The sequence below is a fragment of the Jatropha curcas genome, chromosome 10 (assembly GCF_041381405.1).
Source record: "Jatropha curcas cultivar XTBG-Jc1 chromosome 10, XTBG_Jcur_1.0, whole genome shotgun sequence".
In the NCBI taxonomy this organism is placed as follows: domain Eukaryota; kingdom Viridiplantae; phylum Streptophyta; class Magnoliopsida; order Malpighiales; family Euphorbiaceae; genus Jatropha; species Jatropha curcas.
In genome coordinates, this window is record NC_143160.1 from 23,789,067 (window position 1) to 23,799,187 (window position 10,121).

Sequence of the window (10,121 nt, forward strand, 5' to 3'; positions counted from 1 at the left end):
CATTGTTTTAGCTGCAAAAAAGATTCCTCATTACTTAAAAGGTATAGTTGATTTTCGAATTTTGTATAAAGCGGAGATTAAGGAAAATCTATTTGGTTTTGTTGATAGTGATTATGCCGGAGACCTTAATGATAGAAAAAGCACTTCTGGTTTTGTGTTTATGATGAGTTCTGGAGCTCTATCATAGTCATCAGAGAAACAACAAATTGTTACTTTATCTATCACAAAAGCAGAATTTTGTTGCAGCTGCAATATATTCCTGTTAAGCTATATGGCTATCAGCAGCAAGGTCCAACAAAAATTCATTGTGATAATTCTTCAACAATTAAGATTTCAAAAAATCCAGTTTTACATGGAAGGAGCAAATATGTTGATGTCTGATACCATTTTCTGCGTGACTTTTACAATGATGGTATAGTTGATTTGGTGTTTTGCAAGAGCACAGATCAGATGGCAGATATCATGAGCTAAGCACTCAAGCAAGTGGTGTTTGTGAAACTACGAAATTTGTTTGGAGTGTCTTCTGCAGAAGATGTTTAAGAGAGGGCCTAATTCAGACTACTCTTAAACTGAATGTTTGCAGATATTCATTTAAGAGAGAGATTGTTGAACGATTTAGAAAATAATTTAATTATGTCCTACTTATTTGGCTTTTCATTTGTTTTGTTTTTCTGCTTGTTTATCTATTTTAAAGGAGTTGGTCTATTAGTGAATAACTTTGTTCCTATTATTTTTACTGTTGCGTTGTTTATTTGTCTATTTAAAGGACATTGCAAAGTTAATAGAGTATCCCATTCTGAAATCCAATTTAGTTATTGTTTCTATGTCTTTCTTATATCAATCTAAGGGTGAAACAAAAAAAATGATTTGGTTTCAAAGCAAAAAATGAAGCAAACCGACTAATTTCAATTAGATTCAAATATTTATTTTATAAATTCGTTTACCTACTAATCGATTTAGATAGAAAAAACTGTTTCATTTTCGCTTTTGATTTGGTTATCATATATAGCTAATTTATTTTGAAATAACCGAACCAAACCGTTTTAATTCTACTTAGATCAATATTTATACCATTTGGTTACTATAAAAATATATTCAGATAGATCAAAACTGAAGTAATTCAGTTTGATTAACCAAATGCCCACTCCTAACAGCACCTAGGAATATATATATATATATATCAAGAAACAAATCCTCTAAAGTGCAGTGATCAAACAATATTTACAATTTGAAATCTAAAATCATATTTAAACAAACAGCCTAAGACGATTGGTAATTGGCCGACGGCATATAGGGCAATTTGACACCCTTGATCCACATTCTCCACAAGACTGCAAGTAAGCAATGTTGTTTAGTATCATGGTAAAAATGGAGAGAGTGAGTGATTGCATGTCTAGGGTGCAAGTTATGTACCATGTGTCCGCAACCAAAGGCCAAGTTTTTGGCATTAGTTAGGCAAATAGGGCAGGCCTGCACTCAAATAGGACAAGCTACAGTTACCTATACAAAGACTATTATACCAGCAACCTCTAAAAAATGTCAACTTCTGAAATTTTTCCACACTAAAAAAAACCAAAATATCAAGTCAAGATAAAACCTGGGTTCTTTCATCTACAACGGAAGAAGATACATTGCTCGGTTCACAGCCTAGTGATGGACGGTGAGTGTAAGGAACTGGAGGAGGGCGTGACACTATTTTCTTCGCTCTTCCAGTAGAACGTCTGCATTTAAATGCAATTAGCATCAATGGACGAGCTTGCAAAACTTATTCAATGCAACAGTACATACAATTAGGGGCAATGCCGGATCCAAGGAAAGTTTTTCCATGATCAATATATAATAAACTATAGATAAAAAGAGTTTGTTCGGAATTTTAAGATGGGTCAATTGAAAAAAAGAGGGATCAGTTAAGAAAATTAAGAAAAAAAAGAGGAATCAATTGAGTAGGAAAAATCAACTAGAATCATCACAATTGTATTTTTTTCATTCTGATTGAGAGTAAAAAAAAATCAAGTATACGGATTGAGATTATAAGTATATTTCAGCTCTATTCATCCTAGTACAAGTTAGCCTTAATCATAAATTAGCAAGGGTGGTTATATGAATCATTTCCCTCTGTATCCACATCCTCAGCTATAGGCCATAGCATATCTCAACTTCCGAGACACTAAAATTTAGCTTCCAAAAAGTAACCGCAGTCATATTATTACAAGACAGAGAATGAAGATGTGATGAAAATCCTACCCAATTATACCAAATTCACGAGCTGCTTTGTATTGGAGAGGAATCTCCATCAGTGCAGCGAGAGCAAACTCTGTTTCTTTCTCAGCGGCAGTTGTACTTTTGGACATAATTGCAGTGAAGTTAACAAACTGCAAATTAGAAAGAAATATGTACAACAAAGAGGCAATATAAATATATATACACAGAACTGCAACAAAATTGATGAGCTTCAAACTAAAATATTTTGCAATACCTGAAAATTGTCAAATTCGCGAGTTGGGATTCTGTCATCAAATTTCTTCATTTCATCCCAAGGTCCATCACCAACTCCAACAAGAATGATTGACAATGGATGTGAACTAATTGCAAATATCAACAATATATAGTTAGGTCATACAAAACTCATGATAAAATATGGTGAATAGTTCGCCATATTTGTCTTTAGATCCATGTATTTTTGAGCTATACACAAGTCCAATAGTTCATCATATAGTTAAACATTATCTACCACAAATGCAAACGGAGATTTTTCATTTGTATTAATCTAACGGTTTGCAAAGTCAAAAACTGATACAAATAGATATTCAAAAGGAACTTCATGCAATATGCGAAAAGATGAAAATGTAGGTGGCTTGCAATAATGCATCGTCACTTCCAACCAACCACTTCCAAAAACTTCCTTCACGGTTTAATGGAAACATCTGACATTCTACGTAGGGGTGAATGTACACTGGGGAAATAAGGACACTTGCCCCCACTATTCCATTTAGTTTTATTATAGTCAATAGGATGTGTAAGTTTTTCCCTCTGAAATTATATACTGGATCCACCCCCAATTTTAAGAGCTATAAGATAATATATTATGCATTTATTGTGCAACTAAGACATATATCATGCATTTATCTACAAGGGGAACCTTGCATCCACAATTGACTTGATTGTTCTCTCCTCTTGTGGGCTTAGCTCCTTATCACTAGTATTTACACTTCTTGTAACCTACACAATGAAACAAATCGTGCTGATTATGGATAATATGAGAGACAAGTAATAGGAAGAGAGGATAAACAGCTAGCTTCAGACAAGAACCTGGCCATCCGCAATGATAACCAATACATGGTATTGGCCTCCACTTCTTTCGACAATGTCCACTGCCGCCTCAACCACCGGTGCATAAGAAGTTGGCCCTTAACACAATTACATTTATCTGTGAAGATATGGCTCTTGGAATAAGCATGTTAAAGTTACAAACAACGCAAGGGACAAAATAGTTAACAAGAGCCTTTAGTTAAGAATGTCAATTTATTTTGATAACCATCAATGGGTTGTCCTTATCTGGACAAAAGGATTCACTCGTGGTTGCATCCACATGGAACATTATATTAGCTCAGATGAATTGTCCCATGATATAGAATATTATAGCTCGGGTTGGTATTATCTTGGAGTAAATATGAATGACAAAAACTTGATTGTTTTTAAAAGTGAATAAGGAGAAGAGAGATCTTGTGAAAATCTTTTAATGCCACCCACATCCTCGGATCTTCAAAGTCAAAATCTTTTGATAGACTTCAATAATTGTGGTACTTCAATCCCAGATAAAACATGATTAGGGACAATTCACAAAACTTAATATCTCGCATAGTTTGTGAATTATTTTTCAGCTTATATTTTGTTGAATTCTTATTTATGTTTGAATTGAGCAATATTGGGAATAGCTTTAAAATTTCATTGTATTAGCACTACTAAGAGTAATAACTTGTGTTTTAGCTTTGCTATGCACCAAACTACCCGTGAACTCTAAATTTATGTACAAGTTAATAATAATGGGTAATGGCAATGACATTTTGTCAAATCATTAGCAAGGATTTCCTCTCCTTTTCTTTCTCTTCCTTTTTTTTTTTTTTTTTTTATTTAGGATCGATTTTCAATTATACTCAAAACTTTAAAAATGATCAATTAGACAATTTTGTTTTATTTTTAAGTATTGGAGAGGAGATTCAAATCTGGATCTATTGTCCAATTATACATGCACTTAGCACTAGGCTATGCTTGCAATCAATTAAATAATTTAATATTATAAACTATCATTTAATTGTTGTTTTTGGTAAATAAATATGATTTAACTTTCAATACCTACCATGTGATTTGGACATACATGGAGTTGAAACCCGATAAAAAAGATATACAAGGAACAAAAAGACCAACCTGAAAGTCGTAAGTTGGGGACAATCCTTCTGTAGCAGGCCAAAACTTCTTCAAAACCATGGCAAGGTGAATGATCACTGTGAAAGCTAAATACCTCTAGATCATGAGTGGTGGCTGTAACGAAAAAGTATCAGTGAACAAAAGGAATAGAAAAAATAAAGCAGAAAAGAAACTAAAAAATCCATCAAAGGAATAAAAGAAATTACCATCACCAAAGCCAAAGCAAGGAATTAAGTTGTCATCATCGAAGGGAGCCAATGTCTTTCCAATGATTGAAATGGCCTTCTCGTATGGATTTGGTGTATCACCAATGGCATGCAGACTTCGGTTATTGAATGAAAATTTTCCTTTAAAACAAAATCAATGCATTAATTAAGTTAATAAAATTAATAGACTGTGATTGCTCCAAACAAGAAATAATAACAATAGTAAACATTGGATAAATGATACTGATATAAAGATGTCATTTATATTAGTAAACTATATAAATAATAGAATTTGGGTTAGTTATATTGAACTTTAAAATACTAAATTTACAAAAACGCAAATCAATATTTTGATTAATATCAAATTATCCTTGTAGATAATTAAGTATAGAGACATATTATATATAGACAAATATCAATCATGTTCTATAATCCTACAAGGTAGAATCCTAGGTTCAATCATTGTGTATGCAAACCACTATAAGTACTTGTGATTGTTCATTAGAAGGCATCAAAACTTAATCAATACAAACCCACTTTTTATCAAGCTCAAGCTCATCTCCTTACTATTACTCTGTCAATTTTCTCTCATTTTTTCACCACTTTGTCTTCACTTTTACCTCCATTATTCCTTTGGATTGACAGTTCTTGAGGCCCACCTATCCCAAACCCGTGAGTTGACTGTACTTGTTAGCCTAACTTTGCACTTCATTAAGCTAGTTTCTTGAGCTAGCAGACAAATATCAAATAAGAGATAGTCGCAAGGAAAATGTTTTTAGATGTCCATTTCAATTGGAAACACTCTGTTCTAGATTAGAATTCCAGGACTATATTACAAATATATTTCTCCAAAGCTAAAATTTACACTTTACAGCAGAAATTTCTTTCACTTTCACATACCTGTCCATTCGTTGCTTTTGGTGAAATCAATGCCAACAATAAGATTTGATGATTCCAGGCCAGCTTCTCTTAAAGCTGTTGTAACCTATAAAAACCAAATAGCCCATTGTAAATTTTTTTTGAAATTGCAAGAGGAAAGCTTTATTTTATAAAAGAATTTTGAAAAAGAAAGACATACTTTTTCATTGTCAACTTCAAATAACTGTTTTTAATTACAGTCACTAATTTCAAGTGTTGTATAGACTATGATTTAACTAATTAATGGACAACAAACATAACCTATTATTTGCTCTATACCTAGCTCTGGGAAACTCATAACCTATTAATCAATTACAACCCCAAGTTAAGTGCATGCCATTGTACTAATTACACAAATGGAAAGTGTTGAAATCCATAAGAATAGAATTTATGCTTGTATGTGCATAGATTGATTATGAAGAGACGATTAGTATGAGTTTGGTAGTTTGACTAATGATTGTGTTCTGATGTTGGTTGAGATTTGAGATATCTTGTAGTATTTGATGATGAGATGATGATTACAGGTTATTGGTGGAAAACTTTTGCAGTTTTTCCATACAAATACCTATCTTTATATGATCTAGAAACCTTATTTGTTAGAATATCTCAGTGTAGTGCCTTCAAGCACAGGACGTAGCATTTATTATCCAGTGTGACGAGACTAGGTAAACGAGTATTACATAAATATAAAATTTTTGCACCTTAAATTAAATTGAGTTTCAGGAATTCGCATAATGTCTATCACGACCAAGGTTTTCAGACTCAATCCGATCATAAACTCGGTTAAGGCGGAGGGTTGAGGATTAGAGGTTAATCTTGGGTCCAACCAGTACTTAATTAAATATAATTATATAAAATTTTTTTATTGAAAATCATTTTTACAAATTAAAATAAAGTTAATTTGAATAGAGATGCATATACCAGTGTTGAATCTCCTTCTCAATACTCAAAATAGGGATTTGAATAACACTGTTGACGGCATATGCTCCGCCGCCAGGATGATTCCAAGCGTTAAAATATTATTAATATTTTAAAACTTTTTAATTTTTTATAATTCTTAAAGTGAAAACTTTAGAGATACCCCACTCTTATATTCGTTTGTGGATCACGTAATCCTCCACCACCCAATGCTGCGCGCGTGTTCAAGCAGCGACCGCGTTGACGTAGACCAAAACTGCTCCACTCACCAACATAGCTTCTTTATTTACTTATCATACGGATTCAATAAAATTAAATACCATAAAGTAACATACAAATATTCTTCAAATATATATATATATATATATATATATATATATATATATATATATAGCTATATATATATATATATATATTAGTAATTCAATTTTCAAATTAAAAAGTTAATTGATACTAAAAAAATTAAAAATTTTATTTTTAATAATAATTAATAAGACAAAATTAAACAAAAGTGATCAATTATAATCTAGATAAAAAGTTATATTATAACTTTATTATTTGCTCTTGCTTTTCCGCGTCCGAACTTTTTCTGTTTAATTTAATAATATTTTTTTATATAATTTTTAATTTTTTATCTCTTATTTGAAATAAATGGATTTTACAAATTTATAATTCGAATTTGTGCTTGATAAAAATAAAATGAAGATTAAATTCTATAAATTTAATTTTTATAGGTTTAAATATAATTTAAACTAAATTCTTTAAAAAAATGATATTTTGAAATAAATTCTACATAATTCTATAAAAATAAATTTTATATTTTAAATTCATATATATAATATAGTAAGGGTTAACCTTTGCTTTGTTCCTTTTATTTTTTAACTCTTGCAGCTTAATTGTAGCGGTCCAACTAGAAAGAAAAGGTTCGCATTCATCTTAAGCATGTTTAGCTTTTCCAGTACAACTGAAAAGTCACCATGACATTGACTTTTCAGCTCACTATCAATTTTAATTATTTTTTTTATTTTATTCAATTTAATTCCAACCTTATCCATTCTATGAATTAATAACTTATGGGTGGGTAGGAGTGAGTATGCATAGATTCCATTCGAGATCAATACTTAATTAAATTGCATAAGCTTAAATTTTTTAAAATAAAAAATAAAAATCGAATAGATCAATACATAAAAATAAACTGAATTAAATTAATTTGATTCTACTGATTTTCAAGTTGATTGTTAATTATGATTTAAAATCAATTTTGATTGACCAAATTTGCATACCCATGGTTATTGCATCAAAATAAAATGTCATTTACGGCACAACAAGACAAAAGCATTGCAGGTAGAATGGGTAGATTTTCAAATCTCAAGTCAACAACCAAACAGATTCTTAAAAACCGAAAAAAATATATATAAAAAAAAAAAAAAAAAAAAAGAAAGAAAAAGAAGAGATGAACGCATACCTGTTCCAAGGATGAAAAATTATCAGGTATAAAAGCATATTTCTTCTTGATCTCAGATATGGAACCCTTTGCCTTACTGCTACTTCTCGGCGAAACTGATTCTCGGGACATTGTTCTTTGATATTGTGAAAAAGATGATGTTCTTATGTCGCCGCCGCAGCTAACACCACGGCTAACAGAAACAGGTCTTTGCTTACGCTTAAGAGATGAATATAAGTTTCCCATATCATGTTTCCTTGCTTGTTCAACAAATTAGTAGCCAAAGGAAGGAAAAAATATATGGGAGAAAAGAAAAAAGAGAACGACAAAAAAAAAAAAAAAATAGCAAATCGAATTGATGCTTTGCCTCGTTTGGATGTAATAATCTGATAAAGGAGAGAACAAAGTGCTCTTGAAGCAAATGAGGAATAATGGAAGCGAAAGATTGCGTGCAGAATAAGATATATTGGATTTAATAATATTAGTACTTATTTACCCATTGAGTCTATTGGCCCTTTGATCGGGTAGAAATATACAATTTATTTGAAAATCAACTTAGATGAATAAAAAAATTTGATTTGTTTAAATAGATATTTAATTTTATTCAGAAAAAATAGTTACAAAATAGTACATATTTTTTAATCAAATATTTTTTTAATTGTAGAACGTTTTAAATTAAATATTTGATTAGTTTCAAATCAAACAGACAACATAGTTTTGGTAATATTATTTATAATTATTTTTAGAGGCAACTTGATAAATGTCAGAAATTAAAAATTAATATTAATAAATTATTATAAAATTTTAAAAATTAAGAGAATATCATTTTTGTTAATGATAGGTGTTATTTTTACAGTATTTTTAATATAGTTTTTATTTGAAATTTTAGTAATTTTAATCACTTTAACTAATTTTTACTTCGTTTTATTTATGTTTTTGTTCAAAACTTCCTTAAATCATAATCCACTTGATCTTAAAAAAATTTGTAGGGTTTTAGCATAGAAAAAAGCATTAATAAGCAAAACACTCAGGCTCTGGTACGCTTTGCCCATGCAAAACAGCACGCCCGTGCTAAATTTAAGGAAAATTAAGCGGAGACTCAGACTCTAGCACGGCAAGCCCGTGCCCGAAAGAACCTCAGGGCGTGTTTGATAAAGCACGCCCATGATGCATTTCATGCTGAAGAGACAGAGCCTAGCACGCCCTGGCCGTGCTATGGGGCACGTCCGTGCCACAGATTTTTCTCTGAATGTGTTGCGTAGCATGGCCCATGCCAAGCCATCCATAAAACCCAGGCCCTGGCATGCCCAGACCGTACAAAATAGCATGCCCTTGCTACGAATTTAATACTGTCTTGAATTAAGAACGCCAGCCAGTCTCTATAACTTACATGGGCCCACCTCAGATATTTTCCTGACGTGCAAATCAAGATCTAATCTTATTTAGGAAGATGGAAGAGTCCTAATTGAGAATAAATCCAAAGCCTAAACAATTTGTGATCTCTAAAAAGATTTCGTACTTAATAAGAATTCTATTTTCTAAACGGAGTCGGATTTTCTTCTAGGAGGTCTATATAAAGAGAGGGGTCATTCATTGTAAATGACATCTCCGGTCTTTGATAATTCGTGCACATCATTTCTTTTCTCTCTCAAAGACTTCAAGCATTTAAGATTCGTGCCAAGATTCAAAGAAGCCGTCCACGTATCTGTTGCCTAATTTTTATTTCTAAACTCTTAATTTTGTTTTACTTTTTATTATTCACATTGATTATGAAGTTTTATTCAAGTATTATTGAGTTTTATTTAATTACTATATCGAACTAAATCCTCATACTAGGGATTTGATGTAGCTTAAATTCTTTTCCAATTTATAATATTAGATTTGTTTTTCGTTGTTCAAAATATAATTTATTATTGAACTTAATGTTTCCAGGCAGAGTTTCTCCCCTGGATTGATTTATTTTATTAATCACTATCAAGAGAAAGATTTACGATACTCTACTCATTCTAAATTACATGTTGCGATTTCGTGTGCTTGCAAAAATAACTGTCATGTTGGTCATTGTTGAGTGGCTATTGAAGAGGCAGGTTGACTGCGCTTGTGTGAATACTCAAATTTTGAGGCTCAAAAAGCTAGTTTTCCCGGACTGCAGACATCCCGGTCGGACCGGAGGTCATTTTTGAAACTTTGCCAAAAGTAGGCCAATATGG

The 10,121-nt window shown here is 31.5% G+C and overlaps 1 protein-coding gene across 2 annotated transcripts; it reads right to left on the reverse strand.

Moving 5' to 3' along the window:
* Positions 1–1,111: 1,111 nt before the first annotated feature.
* Positions 1,112–8,383, reverse strand: RGLG4 (Ca(2)-dependent phospholipid-binding protein (Copine) family). 2 transcript variants are annotated; one of them, XM_089715513.1, is made up of 11 exons: positions 7,933–8,383; positions 5,532–5,616; positions 4,632–4,772; positions 4,426–4,539; positions 3,310–3,407; positions 3,140–3,219; positions 2,477–2,582; positions 2,245–2,372; positions 1,598–1,721; positions 1,414–1,490; positions 1,112–1,331 (listed from the first exon to the last, which is right to left on the reverse strand). In XM_089715513.1, the coding sequence occupies exons 1-10, from the start codon at positions 8,155–8,157 to the stop codon at positions 1,452–1,454; spliced, it is 1,140 nt and encodes a 379-aa protein (XP_089571639.1). In that variant the 5' UTR covers positions 8,158–8,383; the 3' UTR covers positions 1,112–1,331; positions 1,414–1,451. The 2 variants fall into 2 exon arrangements, with proteins under 2 accessions (XP_089571639.1, XP_089571638.1); XM_089715512.1 differs by having other exon boundaries at positions 1,414–1,470; positions 7,933–8,382.
* Between the last annotated feature and the right edge of the window lie 1,738 nt (positions 8,384–10,121).

What these genes read in the sequence shown, in the direction of transcription:
- RGLG4 (XM_089715512.1), bottom strand. Translation starts at nt 8,157, where the DNA reads ATGGGAAACTTATATTCATCTCTTAAGCGTAAGCAAAGACCTGTTTCT. An exon ending in TTGCTTTGGCTTTGGTGATG is followed by an intron (nt 4,540 to 4,631) that starts GTAATTTCTTTT and finishes TTTTCGTTACAG; the next exon opens with CCACCACTCATGATCTAGAG. An exon ending in GCGAATTTGACAATTTTCAG is followed by an intron (nt 2,373 to 2,476) that starts GTATTGCAAAAT and finishes TCTAATTTGCAG; the next exon opens with TTTGTTAACTTCACTGCAAT.